We start from the raw sequence: 20,955 nt of genomic DNA, 5'->3' as shown, positions 1-20,955 counted from the left end.
CGACCCTAAGCACAGCCAAGACAACGCAACGCAGGAGTGGCTTCGGGACAAGTCTCTGAATGTCCTTGAGTGGCCCAGCCAGAGCCCGGACTTGAAGCCGATCGAACATCTCTGGAGAGACCTGAAAATTAGCTCTGCAGCGACGCTCCCCATCCAACCTGACAGAGCTTGAGAGGATCTGCAGAGAAGGGAGAAACTCCCCAAATACAGCTGTGCCAAGCCTGTAGCATCATACCCAAGACTTGAAGCTGTAATCGCTGGCAAAGGTGCTTCAACAAAGTACTGAGTAAAGGGTCTGAATACAGATTTTTTTTTAATTAATACATTTTAAAAATAAAATACATCTGGTGTAGAAATACGATAGCCACTGATCAAATTATGGCGGAGAAACACATATTGTGTGAAGTTTAGAAGTACATTTTAACGTAGTGAGGCTAAATTTGTCATCTATTTCCTTTCTAATCATATACATCTATTTATCACAGGCCAACAATAGAAAACAACGGCCTACAAGACACCACAGAAATGATCAGATCACCGACCCCTTCAGAAAATGTCACAATGCTGAACCCTACCAATAATACCAGTCTACAACAGGATCATAAAGAAACCGTCCAAATACAGGAGGCCCCTCCATTAAACCCCAGTCTACAGGGCCCCTCAGAGGACATCATCAGGCCACAGGTCCCTACAGAAGACATCAACTCAATGGAGCCCACTGACAATCCCAGGTTTCAGGGGATAACACATTACAGAACAACTGGCCTTGTGGTCCCAAAGCAGAGAGCTCATGGATATGACATGGAACAGCAACAGGAATGCATCCCTCTCCAGATAATGCCGGCAGCTGTTCAAGGGAGGGCCCCTACATCTGTTAGGCAGCATGTGAACAGACTCCCCAAAATAAAAACCACCAAGACCTTTGTGTGGGGCCTTTCTGGACCCCAGGAGATTAAGAGTGTGTTTGTTCTACAGAGGCATATTGGCAGATACACAAATCAGACATGAGAACATTCATACTGCCATTCACATTGAATCCCATGTCAATCCATATCTTGGGTTTGTTGGGATATCTTACCTGCCAGTGAGACCCGATTCATATCCAAACATAAGAAATAGTCAGCTGAAAGGTTAGACCTTACAGGGGGAGCTGTGATTGTAAAAACACAATCTCACATAACCTGATCCAAGGAAATGCCAGAGGCAAAGATGATATTGCGATCTTACTTCCAGTTCAGAAAAGGCAAATATGTCTGTTGGTCTCTTTGGGTGAAAGAGAATGTGGTTTCCTAATGAAAAAGCATGTAAACATGCATGTATATTACACATTTAGCTCTGGGCTAAAAATACCTCATATGAGATATCAAAGTACACAGATAGGCTTTGTGTTCATGTCAAGACTGTGTTCTTCAATTGTCCAGATCATTTTAGACATAATAGCAATAACATTACACTAATGGTGCAGTGAATACAGAACTGAAACGAGAGACATAAGAAAATACAAATGCATGCCATGGAAAACAGCAAGTGGATGGGGAATTACATTGTATTGTGTTCAGTCCAACTGTTTATGTGTGCAATGGTCTGCTGCTGAGACATTTTCCAGTCATAAGCAGAGCAGTGGAGAATTCTAGATAGACTACTGCCTGAGTGATGCCTATCCCCAGGACCCCATACTTCAGCTTTCCTTTAGTCCCATTACTTTATCAAATCAAACCCTTTCTGACCAACTCATTTGGCTACATGACCAAAAAACAAATGTTAAACTGGCACAAATAACATTACCTTACTTCAGTTAATACCTTACAGTAGGTTATGAGATATTTTGTAATCATTCTGCATTGTTGGGAAGGGCCTGTAAGTAAGCATTTCAGTGTTAGTCTACACCGGTTGTTTACCAAGCATATGACAAATAAACATTTTATTTTGATACATTTTGCCCCCTTGTGGTGAAAAAATGCATCCTATAGTCATAGTGCAGGCTCCATTGGAGCCATACCATTTCTGTGCTGCTGTTGATCAATGGCATTTGCCAAATACATCGTATGACGTCATTGGTTGTTGCAGCCAGATTTCAATTAAACACTTGAAAAACACCATAGGCAGTGTTTTAACCAATGACAAACAAGCCCAATGAAGGCTGCGTCACATATGGCCGTGATTGGGGGTCCCATAGGGCGGCGCACAATTGGCCCAGCATTGTCCGGGTTTGGCTGGGGTAGGCCATCATTGTAATAAGAATTTGTTCTTAACTGACTAGCCTAGTTAAAGGTTACTTTTTTAAATTTTTTATTCAACAACTACATCCCTAGTTTCTTATGGTGTTGTGCTGCTGATGCTAATTAACTTTCCCACAATCATATTAATCAACCCTATAGTATTCTCTGAAGCCTGCACACCACGTAATTGAGCATGGGCGGATTTGAGAGGGACCTCAAGGAAATGTAGTTCTCATTACTAATTTTGACATTGTTTGAGCTTTCTGTTTTACATTAGTGAGTTTCCAGGTGTTTTTCCTACCATTCCTGAGTACTATGAGGATATTCCACACATACAATACAGATAAATGATGCATATGACAGGAAGTACAATGCTTGTTTATATAGCCTAATGATTTTGTTCATTTAATCATCACTTTGTACCTAGAGTCAAAACATTCAGTACTCGTACACCCCACAGGTCTTTACTGGTTATTACATTCCTGCTATGAAATACTACATTCTTCAGATCAGTATTTTAGCAATGGCATTGAGGTTGTCCCAATTCCAACTAAGAGCGTTTTTTCTAAACACAGCAGAATCCTCAGCATACCATAATATCCAGTATCAGTGCATATTAAGGATGCAAAATGTCTCACCAAATAATTACCCTGAAGATGTTTGCAATCAACACTCCATCTGCTCACAGACCATTTTGAGTGACATCCCTTTACAGAAGACAACATACTTTCTCTTTTTAGTCAATTTATTTGTACAAGACCAACAACCTTAAGCCTTGACAGCAAATTTGCGAATGGAATACAGGCGATCCTTTCTCTGCATCTTCTTGGTTCGGAGAGTCTCCTCATGCTTGTTGAGTCTCCTGCGGATGGCACGAGTCTTCCTGGGTCTCAGGTCCAAGGGCTTATATTTCTTACCCTGAAACATGACATTAACAGTAAAATTACAATAAACACTACATGGTCACTACATGTGATGTGTAATAAAAATAATCAGAACAAAACTGAAGATTAGGACTGCTGCTATTGCATTGTTAATTCTGGTCTTATAAACTGGCCTTCAGCATTTAGCTGGGCTGTATAGTCAGGAGGCCTTGAATTTTGTGATTTTAGGGGCCTGGCCATTTGGCATTCAAGAGGTGACCAATCTGCCAGGGCACCAAGACCATTAACCAAAATATGCAATTAAATTGATTTGAAAAACAATAGTTATTCTGTTAAGAAAATAACTGTGTGTAAATGTACATAAATAGCCTACATGTCGGAGTGTAGGTGATAACAGGCTGTAGCCAATGTGCATAGGTTATGTCCAGACCAGCGCTGACATGGACGCCCCTGAAAATACTTGACATATGTTGGATCATTATTAATATCTAAAGGCTTGATTCTGTCCACATAATTGAGGCACTTTTCGTTCAGCTAGTAACTCCTTGCAATAGGAGGCAGTCAACATTTTGTAACTATTTTACCATAGTTTAAAACCTGGACATGTCATTTTATGAGGCATATCTTAATGTGTTCCGACCATAGGAATGTTAAGGGGACTCTTTTATAAACTCTTCCTCATATGCCAGTGAAACCAGTATTTCAATTTTTTTCTACTTTCTTTCTCCAGCAGCCAAAGACACAATCCTAGTCATTAACAACCTATGCTTGTTTTTGCATCTTTAGATCTTTCATCTGTTATTTGAAACTGCTCACTCGTGACGAAATTGCCTACGATTTTATCAACATTTTAAGCTAAACGTTCTGACCTGTTGCATCAGCCTCATTGCTTTTAAAAGTTTGATGTACAGTGGTTGTATTCATTTGGGATCTTTTTATTTTTACTTTTATTTAACAAGGCAAGTCAGTTAAGAACAAATTCATATTTACATTGACGGCCTAGGAACAGCGGGTTAACTGCCTTGTTCAGGGACAGAACGAGGAGTCGAACTAGAAACTTTTCGGTTACTGGCCCAACGCTCTACCCACTAGGCTGCCTGCCGCCCCATCTATCGCGTCCCTCAACTGTCCTGTCCCAGAGTATGTTTGGAATATTTATTTCTCTCACAGAAGAACAAGCTGACCAATAGAATAGGTAAAACTTTTGTACTATGGGGGATAGTAGATTGACATAGGCTAGTGCCTTTGTGGTTGGTTAATCATATTGTTGGTAAATATGGACTAACATCTTCAATATGCCGATCAGAATTTGAATAAGACGTGCTGGTTTTCACTTATAGCGTACTTTGGAGCTGCGATGCCTGTGTGAAGGACTCGATCACGTGACGGGCATTGGTTAATAAGAATTGAGATCTGAGAGCGTCATGTGAGTGAGAGGTGCTTCGGAGCACGGTGATAGGCAGCCGGGGGAAGGCAATTATTATTTTCAGCTCAAGTTCCCTACGGCCACACGGCATGGATTGTTTTAGGGGGCATTACGGCCACATCGACGGCCACGTGCCGCCGGGAAATTCAAGGTCTGTTAGTCAGGATTAGCACTCAACCTAGTTCTGAAATATTGAGCTTACATGGGTCACTTTACAAACTAATCTGCAGCATGTTTAAATGCGGTCAAGATTGACATTTAAGAAAAGAAGCGATAACCCACACCATGTACAGCAGATCACCTGTTGGGTGTTGACAAACGGTGGCATGTCAACACGTAAAATCAGGAAATAAACCTAAACTGTTGCCAGATACTCCGTGGTCAGAGCCGCCCGCTGCTTTTAACCAGTCATCAGGTTTGTTAAAACTAAATTGTTGAATACATGTGGGTATGGAAGGCGGTTGCTCTTACCTTGTAGAACTTCCTCAGGTTCTCCTTCTGAGTCTGGTTGATGACAGTCAGAACACGGGCGATGGATTTGCGGACGACACAACTGGAGAGGAAACAGATCAAAATATGGGTTTAGTAAAACGCAACATTTTAGCAGAAAGAGCCATTTTGACAACCCTACTGCATCTAAACCCTGCATAACATAGTAATTATATAACCATCACCTCACTCAGAGATTACAACTGAGAAGCCACTTATTCTTTCACCATAAACAGCCAACTCATGACAAGCTGACACTGCATAATCTCTGCAGTCCAAATAATACTCACATCTTGGAGAGCTTGGAGGCAGCTCCACCAGTAACCTTGGCTACGCGGAGCTGGGACAATTCAACCTTCAGGTCATCCAGCTGCTTGAGTAGCTCCTCCTTTTTCTTGCCCCGCAGGTCTCTAGCCTTGATCTTGCCCTGTAAGATTTACAAAGAACGGGGATACAAGCTTTGAAAATCGATTTGGCTAACAGTTAACGAACTAGCTAATTTACCCATGTAACGTCAACGTTAGTTCGCGAAATTAACGTACTGTCAACGTGGGCTGATAGCTAATTAATCTCGCGAGCTATTCTAATTGGCAACACATATCGAAATAATTAAGTTGATAAGTAGTGTAATAATTGATAGCTTACTAACTAACTACGGCAGTTAGCTAACAACCATTCCATTTGGAAGTAGTTAGAAGACATGTTTGACAACTAGCCAACGCGTAACTAGTTAGTTAACATTAGCCATCCATGCATTCGCTAGTAGCTAACAAGCTTGTCAACGTTAGCTTAATAGCGTTCAGCTAGCTCGCGTTCGGTTTTTATGGTGACAAGCAACAAATAAAGGGCCTTTCTCGAAATATCACAAACATATATGGCAAGATAAGATTCTCATCCTTATGGATGTTATCAACTGTGGTCGTTTTATGTGGAATAGGCAGGACAATTTTCCTGAATTGAACGAAAGCCACGAGCCTCTCACCATGTTCGTCGTTGCTGCCACAGGAAAAGAAAGAACGAAAACGTGTTCGCGCAGAAGCTATCTTCCGGTCGGAGGCGTTATTTTTGTTGCGCATGGGTGAAATTCCTACAGCACCACTGGGTGGATTCCGCTGGGAATGACTTTGTTCTGCTGCATCTCTGCTTTACTTACAATCATAAAGATTTTACACTGTCCCGGAGAAAAATTATGAAAAGAAACCTTTATGTTCACAATATAAATTGAGACAAAAACATTTTAGTTAAGTGTAGTGATTTATTTTATTTTTTTGTTAAAAACCAGAGTTGAACACAGCGGAATCAAACAGAAGGTTCAAAAGAGCATCATGTTTTTGATATTGACCTTGCAGTACATTGATCAGTGGAGTCATAGTCACCTGTGCTGTGATATTGTAGTTCTATGAAACTACTTCAGGCAGATTGCTTTCAAGCCCTCACTGGAGTTCATACAGAATTGTCAACTTGTGTGATATCTGGTACTATTCAATAACAGGTCACTGTTAATGAAGTGTGGTGTTTTATCATTGAATGTAGATCATGTCCATTTTAAGAAAGTTTAAAGCCCTAGGGTTGACTGACTATACAAACCTGATGAATGTGACAAAAAAATGCTACAATATTGTAACGTCACCAGACACATGGAGATTTCTCACTGCATGATATGGGAGTAGAATTAAGAGTGCAGACTGGTGTATTCCTGCCTTGCACCTGGTTCACATTCTGGTATAAGGCATGCATACTGTATTCACTGGTCTTTCCTCCAGTACAACATTAATGCCCTCACATTGTAAGCTCATAAACAGGGTCACTTCTTGCAGGATGCCAATGAACAGTGAGACAGAGAGTCAAGCCAAGACTGGCAACATGGACAGACACATGGTGTAAAATACTGCAAGAGGTCAAACAAAAATCATTTACATCCAGTGATTTATAAAGTTCTCAATGAATATGTACAGTTTTCATATATAAATAGGACATATGGAATGTCATTTACACAAACACAAGGCAGGTAAAGGTAGAGCACATCCTCCGATAATTCTTATTTAGATATCGTTCAATAATTATTTACTTAATCAACATTATATTAAGACTCACTCCTCTTTACATAACATTTGTTCCATTGATATCAATGCCAATGATGTGTGGCTCTCACATCAAACCTTCTCATTCTAACATGATACTTTTCTACATGCCCCCCTGTAATTAATATTGTTATAGGAAAGAACCAAATGAGACTGTTGTGAAGGGTCCTTCAGAAATCTTGGCGGTTATTAAATCTTAAGGTTATTATTATCATGTACTCCCAACAGAGACATTTGAACAATTAGAGACATAAATAATCTTCTCAGTCAAACAGAGTTGTGACAGTCTGGTGGTGCTGACCCATCCCACTGTTAACACCTGGACAATTACGTAAGACATACTTGTACTGTGTGCATCAAAGATCTCATATTAACTTAATTCCAAGAGGGAGAAGGGTTACTCTTAAAGGAGTACTTAGCGTTAGCACAGTTGCTAACTAGCGTTTGCGCAATGACTGGAAGTTTATGGTAACTGCTAGTAAATACCATATACTTCCAGTCATTGTGCTAACGGTAGTTAGCATTGGCTGGCAAAACTACAGTACCGCTAACTTCCTTCACACTGGATGAAGAGACATACAAATGGTATCCATGAGTTCATCTGACTCTGGGGAAGTAGATAAATGCCAAAATCCTGAAGTATCCCTTTAAGGTTAACATTTATCAATGCATCAATACCATGTCTGCTTTAACCATTTTACTTGTAAATAAAATCACCCCCAACATTTAAAAAAAAAAATCTTTACAGATCATATAACAAGACTGACTTTCCAAGTCATTGTGGATCCGTTCTCTGTCCTCTTGAAGAGCAAGAACAATGTCCTTCTAAGGAGAGATTGAAGAGCTACATAGGAATCTGTCACGTCAGAAACCGTTTTAAAGCTTATGTAGTGTCCTCTTCACAATGTTCAGTTGGTTACCACAGTGATGGGAGGCATCATGCAAGGACATGATAAAAGTAATGTGTGTGTCTCTGTCCTCTCCACAATTCTTCCGCTCTCTGTCCCCTCAGCTCCAGTGAGCAGGCGCCCCTGAAACTGACGGCCGAACAATACCCTTTGGAGAAGGCTTGGATCCAAACCAGGACATCTGAAAAACACAGCGATGTTTTCCGATTATATCAAATGAAATACATGTATCACTGGACTATTACTATAGTTACAACTGGGGAAGGGCCGGGCGCTGGAAAAATAGGAGGGAATTAATCTGGCAACTAGAGGGCTGCTGGGTTCACATCCTGAAGACATTCCCCTATCGTTGGGCCCTTGAGCAAGGCCCTTAACCCCACAACTAGCTCTCCATCCAGGGGTGCTGCACTGCAGCTTGACCCTGTGCTTGTCTCAACTGTATATGTGATGTGTGCTTGAAAGCTATGGTAGCCCAGACTGTTGTCTCTTTCCAATTTTATGACACATGAATTGTCCATTTTTGATACTCTTCTATAGATTACTTGTTAACATGCATCGATTCCCTATTCGCCAGTCTCTAATTAACTATATGCTTGCACCTGTTGCGCACAGCAGGTGCCTTAAGTCTGTGTCTTCTTCATGTGTTTGTACAGCACTGATGGAGGCATAAGGCCCAAACATATTAGCACTTCCACCTTCTGTATTCTTCGGAGCATGGATTCAATTAATTATTAAATTTTTCCATCTCGGCCTCCTTGGGTTTTTCCCTTTTCATGGTTTTGAGTGTGAGAACTTTTGGAACTCTACAGATATTTTCTCTCCCACGCACCGGCAGCCTTTTATTTTAGCCTGTGCCCAAACCCTCATACTGGCTTTCTAGCCTCTAAAATAACAATTTTCCTCAGGATGCAGCTTAGGTATTCAAAAATAAACAGATAGCAAGTGCATTTAAGAAATGAGGCCAATTGAGGACAAAAATAGTGTCATGGCCTATTTCATTTGATACACGCTGGCTGTGGTATGGCCATAACGCCCATTCATTTGACACAGAAGTTTCAGGGAACAGATATCTGAAAGGAGGAAGTCACCTTGTACTCCAGTGTCTCTTTTAACATGTCCTCTTCCTCACCAGTGAAGTTCAGCAACACAGACACCGCTCTGATCAGCTGATAGGCCTATGAGACAGAACGAGAGGGGGACAGAGAGATATTTAGACTTCAGCCAAGACCATAGATGTCCAATACTGATGGGTCTAGCTACGATAACAGAGACCAGGTAGATTGCTCTCACCTCAGCCTCTCTGGATGACATAAATTTTAGCACCACGTGTTTGAGGTACTCAAAGTTGATCTCTCTTGAGTCATTGAGGTCAGAAGTGTTGGTGACAGTGGTGTTTGGGCCAGGGGCTGGGGGTGCAGCGGGCTCTGTAAAGGTTCTGTCTAGCCTCTCCTGCCTCTCTCCTCTCCCTTCCTGGGCCCTTTCCTTCTCCTCCAACTCAGTTTCAGGTTTCAGCTTCTGCAACAGAAACACACAGGCACAAACTATCACACACAAAACTCAGCACATGGACCATATTCAGTCGATGGAAAAAAATATTACATTTAGATTGGATACTCATACTAAAAAGGTATCTAAATGTCTCACCAGCTCCTTCTGCAAGGTCCTCTTCAGCTCGGCTAGCCTCTGCTGCAGCTGCTTAATGGTCTGTAAAGCAACAGGATTCCAATCAATAACAGCACACACACTGAAATGGACCTGCTCCAGATAAGGAGTAATTATCCAAACATGCCTGTGTGGTGATCATGGTTTTTGTTTGGTCCAGTACTGACCTTGTTCTTGTCACTAAGCTGCTGCTCCAGGTCTCTGTTGGCCTCCTGCATGTGGTCCAGGTCGTCCACGGTCCCATTCTGGTCCGGTTCACACACCTCTGGAGTCTGCAGCTGCAACGTCAGGGTCTCCACCTCCACCTCCAGCTCAGACACCTGAGACACACACACAGAGGCACAGTCAGAAAACACATACAAAAAGTCCAATCTGTAATGACAGACTTGAGTTATGTACAGTATGGAAGCTAAGAAGGACATTAAGAACAGGTTTAAAGTGTCTTAATGGCTGTGCCCGCTGTGTGTTCGGACCCGTGACTGGCAGGAGTCCAGATGCTCGTTCTGGGTGAGGAGCTCCTGCCTCAGGCTGACCAGCTGGCTGTCCTTCTCCTCCTCCCTCTCCTGGGTCCATGCCCGCAGCCTCTCCCCCTCCTCCTGCAGCTGGGACAGGGAGCTCTGGGCCCTCTGCAGCTCTGCAACACAAACACAGAAGGGAGCATTAGACACCACACGGTATGAAGTCAACACTACCACTTCCAAATTCACATAGCATGGGAGACAGAGGAAAAGTGCACCTGACAACAGAGAAATCAAGTGTTTACCATTGCGAAGTGTTTGGAGTTCCTCCTCTCTCTGCTTCAGCTGCTCAGTGACGTGGGCCAGTTCCTGCGATGTTGTTTGATGTAACGCCGTCATCTGTCCTACCTGGAAAAGGAGACCGTGAACGTCCAATTTATTTATGAGCACAATCGACAAGCTGAATTCATGAATTTGAAAACACCTCACTCAACCTGCCCGAGTATGATTAAGCCAATAGCATTGGCAAGTTTTGGAAACCTCATTCCAACAGAGTGTAGAGAATTTTGTTTGTTATTTAAAAGAGTACAGAAATGTATGATGTAAGTGTGATGTCTCTCCAGACCTGTAGTTGGAGCTCCTCCTTCTGCCTCCTGGTGTCCTCCAGAGCCATGGCTATCTCCACACTCACCGTCTGCCTGTTGCTCAGCTCTGACTGGGGTGACATACAGGGACATCATTACCCCATGTGTACGGGCAACAGGACCATGGTTTGGAGTTGTAATGCAGTAGCTATTCTCATAGAAATGAGTGTGGCACAGCACGCAAAAAAATCTGGAGTGACCCAGGAATGCAATTGAATTGTTTTTATACACTTGTTTATCAGGAAATCCGTGACTTCCTGTTTTCAACTGACTGCCTAATATAAAGCAGGAAGTGTGTCTGACCCTAGCCTGCTCCAGCTCCTCTTCCCGTCTCCTCAGAGCCACGTCAGCTTCATCCCTCCCTCTCAGCAGACATCCTCTCGCCTCCTCCAACTCACGCTGGGAAACACGAAACAGAGATGGGTGGGCGAGAGAGAGATGTGGGATAGGGACAGAGAAACATAGATAAAGGGATGTTAAAGAAAGAAAAGCAAAAGAAGGCGTAGGAACAGTCTAACGACAGATAAATATTTGATGGCCTTGTAGCCGAGATCAAATTACATGGCAACCGATTACCAATCCACCGAGACCAGTGGATAAACGGATCAAAATCTGCATCGAAACGATCAAATACCAAAGTGAAAATGTACCTTAACAGTCAGGCAACAAAACTATGCAGCACATGTCACTGAGAACAGTACAGTGAACTAAAATGTCAACATCTACAGATCAAGTGAGAGCTGACAACTGTAACTCACAATCCTAGCTTGGGCAGAGGTGTGCTCTGTGTCTTTCTCTGTCTGCAGTGCAGTGAGCTGCTCCTCCAGCCGGCATGTCCTCTCCTGGCCCTGCTGCTGCAGACTGACCCTCTCCACACTCCACTCTGCCTGCTGGGGGTGACCACAGGGGGAAAGGGCAGTCTCAGCATCACACATGCTTACATTAACTGTGTCCCTGGCTCCCATAGGATACATGAAGAAGTCTAATCAGTCTAAATAAATAAGAGGTTCAACTGCATTTGCTCCAGCCTCAGCTTCAACTTTATTTACAGTGGTGGTAGAGCATCTTTCACCGTAATCGGACAAATATTTACCAGTTTGTGCAGACGTGCTTGCTTGTCAGTGATCTGCTGCTCAGTGTTCTTGAGCCTTTCGTTGCTCTCCTGCACCTGCTGTTCCAGACCTGCTATCTGTAAGACAGAGAACAACATGGGGCTGTGTGTGAGAGCACAAGAAGAAAGACTGAAGAGAGAGCACAGGTCTGAAATGCTTACATCCTTCTTTCCCACCAGTGCCCGTTCTCTTACCTGTTCGTCCGTTCTCTCTCTGTAGTTCTTGGAAGAGTCGTCTTTGTGCCGTAGCAGGTTCTGTAGTTCAGTTACATTGTGGTTGAGTCTGGATATCTGGGAGAATAGAGATACAATAATATGCTTACCAGATGTGTTCACACAATTGTTCATTTGTTGCTGTTAAGCAATGGAGCATCTAAGCCAGTTGCATGTGAAGAAGTATATCATTGTGATGAAGAGGTAGAGGGCTGTTTACCTGAGTCTCCAGTGAGCTAACCGTGTCTGCGTGGTTGGTGCGTGCCTGCAGCAGCTCCACTCTCGTGTTCTCCAGCGTCTGCTCCAGAGTGGACTTCTACACATTAACACACAGGGGGGGGAAGGGGGGGGATGAGGATTGCTCAACACTTGAACTGACCATCTGCACAAACACATACACACCACAACTGCTCCTATTGGACTTTATTTATTATTGCTAAAAATATCTCCATATCCCACTTCCCCGGCACACGTGTAAATATTATACTTTACATTTGTTTGAGTGCCTTCCTTGTATTTATACTTCTGCTAAATGTTTATGCTATTGTTACTCCATTAACCCTTTACACTCGTACCCGTATACAGGTTGAAAATGGCAGATTTGGACACTGATAAGCGCCTAAATTGGAACGAAGTGGCTGAACAGTAACATGCTATAAATGACGTCAGAGCTCAGGCTCTGTGCTTCACAGCGCTGTATGGGTTGTGACCGACAGCTGTTCTGAACTTGAGCACCGAATGGGACCAGTAGTTGCCTCCCTCCCTCACGCTAATTGGGCAACTGGAAGAAATTGGCAGCAGAACACGCACCTGAATGCACTCACAATTCCTTTCTATGATCACCAAAATGATGATCTGTTTCTCTGAATTGCCTTGTGAAAGCCTAAGTGTAAGTTCGTATTTTATAACTTTGCTAGTCATGTTGGCAATAGAACAACCTTTCAAATGATGCCCACCTGACAAAGAATGCGATTTATAATGGACCGTTTTGGGATTTCGTGAACAACAGTAATTGTGTGAGGCGGGGCTGCGTTCCAAACCAAACAACTACAAGTGTGTTCGCTCTAGTTCCTCAACGCCACAGTTAGGAGCTCTAAAAACACCTTTCTAGTTGAAGACTCTTCTTTGAGTCATCAACGTACATGGAAGTGACTTAGGAACTGTGCACACTTTGGAGACAGCAGTTAGTCCTCTCAGTCAAACCCTTGTTATTATTTTGTCTTATGTTGCACCTACCCCACATTTTTTCAGGAACATTCTTATGTTACTAAATTTATCCAGAATATTTTAAGATTTGCATATCAACAAATGTGGCAGAAAGTACAGTAAATGTAAAATGCACATAAAATCAACAGTGCAATGTGTTGTGTCAGGTGTACTGCTGTGTCCTGAACTTTGGTCTAATAATTTCCCCATAATCTTCTAACTGCTCTCTTTCAATTGCTACCGTGCTTATGCATTTCTTCTGTAAGAAACATTTCAATTTAGCCCTATCCATACAGGCCAAGGGTTAAGCTTCTATTTGTGTTCATTATTTGTTTGATACTTATGGTTGTCGTACTGTTGAAAGGTGAACCTGCAAGTAAGCATTTCATTGTACCGTGTACACCATGTGTTTCTGTCCACATGACAAATAAACTTGACTTGAAATGCATCACCATTCAAATCTAATTCTATTTGTCACCTACTTCGTAAACGACAGATGTGGACTAACAGTGAAATGCTTACTTACAGTTCTCTATGGTCTTTTCCTTATACCAATTCCACAGGAGTCCCTCTGTCTTTAGGATTAGCTGACTGTTGTAGTTACCTCTTTGAGCAGCTCCTGGAGGAGCTCGTCTTCACTCAGGTTGCCCTGCAGACGTCTCTCCAGAGAGGAGACCTTCTCCTGCAGGTCCAGCAGCACACGCTCCTTGTCCTCATCAGTCACTGCCGCCTGGGGACCACAACAGGGAGAGAGAGGGATGGGTCAATTACAGAGCACACTGGGTGAGGAGGAGGGGTTAGATATGGGCAATTCCATGGTAACGAAAATACGCTGACACTCCGATTTTTCACTTTAAAATGTATGCCAAACAAAAACATTTACTGGGAAAACTGTGCAGATTTGGAAAACAGAAATATGGAATTGCCCATATAAGAAGTTACATTGTGATCTGGTCTTACCTTGTGTTGCTGCAGCTTCAGGGCATTGTAATCAGTTTGTAAGGTATGGAGAGACTTCTCTACAGCTGCTTCAGCGCTCCGCGACTGAGAACACACACAGAGAGATTGCTACATTGTGAAGCATTTTATAAACTGTTATCACATTTATCTAACTGTATTCATATGCTGTCATTACAGATATGTACCAATAATACAGTGAACAGATTTTTCAAGGAAGAATCTATGGGTTAGAGGGCTAACCTTCTGGAAGTCCTCAGACACCTGTTGGATGACCTTCTGCAGGTTCTGGCCTCTGCCCTCCAGCTCAGCGATCTTCTTCTCTGCCTTCTCCTTGACCTCCAGCAGGTCCTTTCTTAAATGATACCACACACACACAACCCTGTACTGTTAGACAACAACCAAATCCTCAGGCAACCCAGAAGAAAACAGGCAAACTCTCCCTTATACATTTTTTATTTTTTTTAAGAGGTTAGGGGAACAAGATCTTGCAATCACTGTGTCCTGTCCTAACCTTTCGATCCCCAGCTCGGTGTTTAGCCTGCAACTTTCCTGATGCTCCTCTCCCAGAGCCTGCAGCTTCTCCTGCGCTTCGGCCAAACCCTTCTTGGCTGTCTGCAGCTCGGTCTCCTTCTGCTGGAGCTCTCGCTCCCGCAGGCCCTGCTGCTCCTCCTTCCTCAGTAACTACCAGAACGAAACAGGAGACACCACAGAAAGGACATCACTAAAACAAATGTTTAACTACTATTATTGTCTAGGGTAATAGGAACACTTTTGCTCCCACCAAAGTGCTGTTTAACCAAGGTGGATGGCTACCGACATAGCTACAGCTTGGATCAGAATAGACAGACAGATAAAGCATAAAACTACAATATGTTTTGAATTGCCTCCTACATGCCACGTGGTGGGTTATTGTTAGACAGTAGGACCTTGCTGTCCGTAGTGCGTACCATGTGTTTGACTTTGGCGAGCTCCTGCTGCTGGAAGCCATCCAGCTCATCCAGGTCATCCCTCTTCTGGAACAGAGTAAGGCTCTGCTCCATCATCTCATCTAGCCGCACAGACAGAGATGCCTTCTCCTGAGGGGCCCCAGACAGAAGAGATCTCTCATCTACACAGGCAATGACTGACTGACTGGCTGAATGAGAACCTAGAATATATTAGTTAGATGTTAGCGTACCTGCTCCAGCGTAGACATCCTTTCCATCCACTCCTACAGACAAAGACAGGAATTAATCTAACTATATAAACACACAAACGTATGCCTCGTGGTGCAAAGGATATGATGCTCACCTGATCTTTCTTGTCCAGGGCCAAAGCCATGCCTTCAGCCATTTTGGCTCTATTGGTCTGGTGAGTCTCATTCTGGTCCTGCAGTTTCCTCATGGAGGCTGCATAGTAAAAGAAAGCGAGAGAGAGAAAGAATGAGCAATAGAACTGGCTAGCCAAAGATGGCTCAATTGAAACAGCAGGTTGGAGATTTGTCAGTGGTTAGTAGCTGCTAGCTTTGAAAGGGTGAGAGTAATATTGACCATAGAATGTGTCCAGTAAGCCAAGCTAGGTGTTTCCCAGAAGCAGGCAAGCAGTGCATCTATCCATGGCCAACACAGACATCCCAAATTAACTTATTTGTATAGATGTTTTATTGTTATTGGTTACATTAGTATTTTGGTGTTTGTTATAACATTGATTATCACAAAAAAGGGGAAGTAATAGACATTTACATACTGAAAACTTCCACTGTTTTATATTGTCTCACATAATTGTCATGGCAGAAATACTTACCTACTTCCAAACAGTGCCACAAACATTTAAAAACAATTATATGTCAACAAGCATGTAAGTCCCTTGTTTCAACAATATATATTTTTTTTTAAATATGGAAACCTACAGAAGTGACAGCATATGATTCTCAACTCCTCCTTGATCGATTGACGGTGCTTTGGGTGACCATTACCACAGCCAGCAGACAAACAAATGAGAGAAAGAAAGAACGCGAAATGGGAGGAGATTGGAGAATAAAGGTACGTACAATCCTGATGTTTTTCTAATGCAATTTCAAGCTTGTCCTTGGTCTTCTGCATAAGTCGGAGCTGCTCAGCGTAGTCTAGAGGCAGGAGGTGTGGTGATGGAATACCAACAGCACATAAAACAAACACGTACACACACACACAGGAAAGGGGGACAGGTGGATGAGGGTTAAAGCCATGGGGAGGAGGAGGAGGAATAAAATAAAAACATGATTGAGAAAAAAAATGGAAGGGGGAAAAAAACAATGATTTTCTTAGATGAGAAAACCGTCCTGGTTAAGAGGCTGCGTGAAGATGTGCAACCTTTAACCTTTTCCAAGGGGTCACACACACCACCTCTAAGGGAGGAGTAGCTATCACACTAATCTGGGAGAAAAAACACACAGAACCAAAAAAGGTAGACTAAATGCCATGGCATTTGCTCTTAATGTTCACCAGATGGGAATGTGGTAAAGAATAAAGAAACATTGTAAAAGATACCATATCATACCATTTGTGAGGGGCGGTGTTAAGAACAAAAGCCATGAGGTCGAGACTGAAGCCAGACACCCGTTGGTTATGTGACCTTTCACCTGAGCATACTGCTCTTGGTAAAAGCTGTCTCTAAGTACACTAGACACAGATCTAGAATCAGCTTACCCACCACCAAACCTAACCTTAATTATTGTTGGGGTAAACGCAAAACTAACCTTAGATAAGTGTCTAGGCCTGGGTGCAACCACCTCATCCTACTCTGATTAAACTGGTTCCATACAGACATGTCTTACCTGATAGTTTGGCCTCCAGCTTGCGAATCTGATCATTCCTTCTGAGGATCTGGGAAGAGAGGTCGTCCCTGGAGCTACTGCCATCAGAGGCCTGGAGGTCAACACAAACACAGAGAATAGAGGGATCCTCATCAGCACAGCAGGTCACACTGGAGCTTCCATGGTTATGTGGCAGCAGGTACTAGAAACATATGTTGTGGATGTTGTAGAGTCTATGAAATACCCCACTGACAAGATATATCAAAATGATATTTCATATCAGAGGTACCCAACTCATGTCTATGAGTGTGTTTAGGGCAATTCCATGGTAACAGAATGATGCCAAGACTCAATTACAATTAAAAAACAATTACTTCAAATTTAAAACAATCCATGCAACTCTATGCACAAGGACTACTTAACAATTTCCATTGAACATTTGACAAAATCACATTTTACTCGAAGAACAGTGCAGATGCAAACCGTCATTGTTACCAAACTTTGCATTTGCACTGCTCTTTGTGTAAATGTGTTTTTGTTCAATTTTCAGTGGAAATTGCCCTTTACCTAAATTTGATGTCATCCTGATTTTACTTCACTACAAATTTGATGAGGGATAGCCTACCAGTTGATTTGGTCTTACTGCCAGTCAATGACTTAAATAATTCAAAACGGTGCAAACGAGAAAGGAAAGACATCAGCCACAAGACACTGGATCTGGCTAACACTGTAAGATCAGCCACTCCATTCATAGTGTCAAACGTGGAGGGGTGCAGAAAATACCAACTGAACAGATTAACACCTCTGATGCTTTTCCAATAACATCAACACAATTCAATATCTAATGATATTCTTAAAGTTATATAATGTCTAAAACAACAGTGCAATGTGGAATAACACCATCACATTGACTACTAATTAGCCTCACAGATTTAAGCGGAATTGTCTCAACATACAGTATGTTAAGCTACCTTCTCCAAAAGAGAAAAGGACCATTGTGTGTGTTTGTTCTAGTGCCTACTTGTCATGTGTGGTCAAGTGAACAGAGCAGGGCAGATCTGACACCTGAGCAGGGCTTCATGTTACACAGGTTTGTGCCTTAAGACTCAACAATGCATTAAAGTGATAGTTTGGGATTTTGGCAATTACTTTTCATGCATCTGCTTCCGGTAGGAAGACAGTTGAGTTTTGCTAGCTAATGCTAACTAATGTTAGCCCAATGACAAAGTCTACAGGAACAGCTAGCATGCTTTCTGTTTCCATAGACTTCCAGTCATTGCGCTAAAACTAGTTAGCAATTGCGCTAACGCTAGTTAGCAACTTCCTTCAAACTGCATGCAGAGACATTAAAATTATGTCCAAGACTTCATCTGACTCTGGGTAAGTAAAGAATGGGCCTCATTGCCGAATCCTGAACTATCCCTTTAACCTGCTCTACAATGGGGAATATTTCTGAATTCATCTAATCATTGACAAAAGTTGTAAGTCGCTCTGGATAAGAGCGTCTGCTAAATGACTTAAATGTAAATGTAAAAGAGTGGTGGTATCGTACTCGTACATTTACACACTTGACCATGGAATACACTGGCTTCTGGATGCCAATGGTAGTGAATTACATCATCATGACAATCCCTGGGGCTCTTATCTGGCCACAGAGGGAAACACTAATGGAGGGCCTGGGCCATTACTGTCAGGTAGGGGCCACAGAATCTCTCAAAACACTGAGAAAGCCTATCATGTTATAGATCAGTTATGTTGAATTGAAAGAGTGTAAAGGATATAAATTACCTTTGTTTGCATTTCATATGTGCAAAACTTAAGCCTATTCAAATTAGAGGCCATAAGCCATCTTTTCTTCCTTGATGTCTTCCTTGTAGAATAGCCTGGGTAACCTTGTTTCGTGTCATACGACCAACTACTCTTAGTGGGTTCAAAAGATGACTGGCATGGACTGTGTGACAGTGAGGTAACAATACTGGTACTTACAAAATCATCCCCGGAGTCTGCCCCCACTGACGTAATGGACTCTTTGCTGCAGGAGCGAGGCATACGGACTCCGGTCCGGGGAGCTGTGGCAGCCTCCTCCGCAATCTTCTTTTTCAATTTGGCAAACATCTCCACCTTGCCTTAGTGTTTCTTTACCCAAGTGTACTGCCTGCTACTAGTTCTCTTCCCAAAAGCTCCACAATGCAAGTGCTCTGTCACTCAGGCTGTGGTCGTTCAGGGTCCCAGAACAGCTGTATTCCTGTGTAGCCTCCTCTCACGGGCAGGGGAACTGTCATTGTCATTCCTCTTTCAATCTGAAATAGACAACAGAGAGTGAGTCATGGCAATCAGCACGAAAACTATTAGAGCTGCAGAATGAGGATATGCTACTGTCTGTAGCTACCTTATACGTCGTTTTGGCCTTATGATTTGTCATGTCACCAGATTAGTTAACAGATTGGTGACAGCAGGTTTGCTAAGAAATACATATGAAGAGGCTAATGATATTTCAGCTGGATGACAAGACGATGTAAATTAGCTAGCTAGCTACCCACTATTGGCAATGATAGCTGCTCGCTTGTTAGCAAGCTAGCTTTCGTTAGCAGTTAACGAATAAGTCGTTACCATTCTGTAAAAAGCCCAACATTCGAGATTTAAGAAATCGGTCGGGCCCAGCTAACTGTTCACGGCTGTTTGATCATGAATTCCAGGAAAAGACAGATGATTTCAACAAATGATGGCTATCAGCTAGCTACCTAGCTAGTTATTGTTAGCCTAGCTAGCGAATTTAGCCAGCTGATCAAGGGAATCTCTTACCGTATGAACTCCGACAAAGTAACACATTCCTAGAGAAGCCCATTGTGTTTAATATATTCTCTGCGACGTATAACAACTCTACCGTTTCCCAATATAATACATCTACAAATATACTGCTTTACGACAATTGTGTTACTATGTCTGGACTGTATTTTGGCTAGCTCTCTTACATCAACACGTAATATGCCAGTACACTGCGTCCGTGTTCATTGGACAAATCTAAAAGGGTGTGGAAAGGGATTCGCTCGACTTCATGTCAGTCAACAAAAACAGTATGCTGGAACCTGGAGGTCATAAAATGCATTGATTATACACTACGTGGCCAAATGTATGTGGACACCTCTTCAAATTAGTGGATTCAGCTATTTCAGCCACACCCGTTGCTGACAGGTGTATACAATCGAACACACAACCATGCAATCTCCATAGACAAAACGTTGGAGTAGAATGGCCCATACTGAAGAGCTCAGTGACTTTCAAAGTGGTACCATCATAGGATGCCACTTTTACTCAAGTAGAAATTTATTGGGTGATTTTTACTTGAGTCATTTTCTATTAAGGTATCTTTACTTTTACTTAAGTATGACAATTGGGTACTTTTTTCATCAATGGGATGAATTGGAACGCTGACTGCGAGCCGGGCCTAATCGCCCGACCTCACTAATGCTCTTGTGGCTGAATGGAAGCAAGTCCCTGTAGCAATGTTCCAACATCTAGTGGAAAGCCTTACCAGAAGAGTGGAGGCTGTTATAGCAGCAAAGGGGGGGACCAACTCCATATAAATGCCCATGATTTTGGAAAGAGATGTTGGACGAGCACGTGTCCACATACTTTTGGTTATGTAGTGTATGTATTTCCTTGTATTTACTGATTAACAGTAATAGCAGAATCTCTCATTTTGATAATTTCCATATTAACTAGCTCATCCTGTATCACAGTCAGTTCACACAAGTAACCACAGCTAGGCTTACTGCTCTCATAGGCCTGCCCATCTTTAGATCAGTGGTCTTCATCTTAGGATGTGCTTCCCTCAATTATCAGGCTTATAGCTTTATTATAATACTACATTACAAGAGAACTAAGTGCAAGAATAAATTCTCATTAAACATATTTCTGAAC

At 42.5% G+C, this 20,955-nt stretch overlaps 3 protein-coding genes across 6 annotated transcripts in view; 1 reads left to right on the top strand and 2 right to left on the bottom strand.

Moving 5' to 3' along the window:
• LOC139545937 (uncharacterized) overlaps nucleotides 1-1,932 on the top strand; it is a 46,171-nt gene extending 44,239 nt beyond the window's left edge. For all 3 annotated transcript variants that reach the window (XR_011669155.1, XM_071354207.1, XM_071354206.1), the window contains exon 6: nucleotides 486-1,932. Coding sequence is in view for 2 of the 3 variants with exons in the window: in XM_071354207.1 (XP_071210308.1) it covers nucleotides 486-1,008 (523 nt within the window). In the remaining variant the exon portion in view is untranslated. The remainder of the gene's footprint in view (nucleotides 1-485) is intronic.
• A 1,014-nt stretch (nucleotides 1,933-2,946) lies between these two features.
• Nucleotides 2,947-6,196, bottom strand: LOC139545938 (large ribosomal subunit protein uL29-like). The gene is made up of 4 exons (XM_071354208.1): nucleotides 6,001-6,196; nucleotides 5,309-5,445; nucleotides 5,001-5,082; nucleotides 2,947-3,137 (listed from the first exon to the last, which is right to left on the bottom strand). The coding sequence occupies exons 1-4, from the start codon at nucleotides 6,001-6,003 to the stop codon at nucleotides 2,988-2,990; spliced, it is 372 nt and encodes a 123-aa protein (XP_071210309.1). The 5' UTR covers nucleotides 6,004-6,196; the 3' UTR covers nucleotides 2,947-2,987.
• A 57-nt stretch (nucleotides 6,197-6,253) lies between these two features.
• On the bottom strand, nucleotides 6,254-20,845 carry LOC139545932 (golgin subfamily A member 1-like). Of its 2 annotated transcripts, XM_071354194.1 has the most exons (24): nucleotides 19,837-20,845; nucleotides 19,021-19,334; nucleotides 17,056-17,146; nucleotides 16,291-16,365; nucleotides 15,552-15,649; nucleotides 15,439-15,471; nucleotides 15,209-15,337; nucleotides 14,773-14,942; nucleotides 14,502-14,613; nucleotides 14,262-14,345; nucleotides 13,906-14,031; nucleotides 12,316-12,411; nucleotides 12,078-12,173; nucleotides 11,865-11,960; nucleotides 11,530-11,661; nucleotides 11,075-11,170; nucleotides 10,753-10,842; nucleotides 10,433-10,535; nucleotides 10,143-10,303; nucleotides 9,837-9,989; nucleotides 9,652-9,711; nucleotides 9,298-9,522; nucleotides 9,096-9,182; nucleotides 6,254-8,188 (listed from the first exon to the last, which is right to left on the bottom strand). In XM_071354194.1, the coding sequence occupies exons 2-24, from the start codon at nucleotides 19,147-19,149 to the stop codon at nucleotides 8,108-8,110; spliced, it is 2,523 nt and encodes an 840-aa protein (XP_071210295.1). In that variant the 5' UTR covers nucleotides 19,150-19,334; nucleotides 19,837-20,845; the 3' UTR covers nucleotides 6,254-8,107. The 2 variants fall into 2 exon arrangements, with proteins under 2 accessions (XP_071210295.1, XP_071210296.1); XM_071354195.1 differs by lacking the exon at nucleotides 16,291-16,365.
• Between the last annotated feature and the right edge of the window lie 110 nt (nucleotides 20,846-20,955).

The sequence above is a fragment of the Salvelinus alpinus genome, chromosome 19 (genome assembly GCF_045679555.1).
Source record: "Salvelinus alpinus chromosome 19, SLU_Salpinus.1, whole genome shotgun sequence".
In the NCBI taxonomy this organism is placed as follows: Eukaryota; Metazoa; Chordata; class Actinopteri; order Salmoniformes; family Salmonidae; genus Salvelinus; species Salvelinus alpinus.
This window is presented reverse-complemented; position numbering and strand designations above follow the sequence as displayed.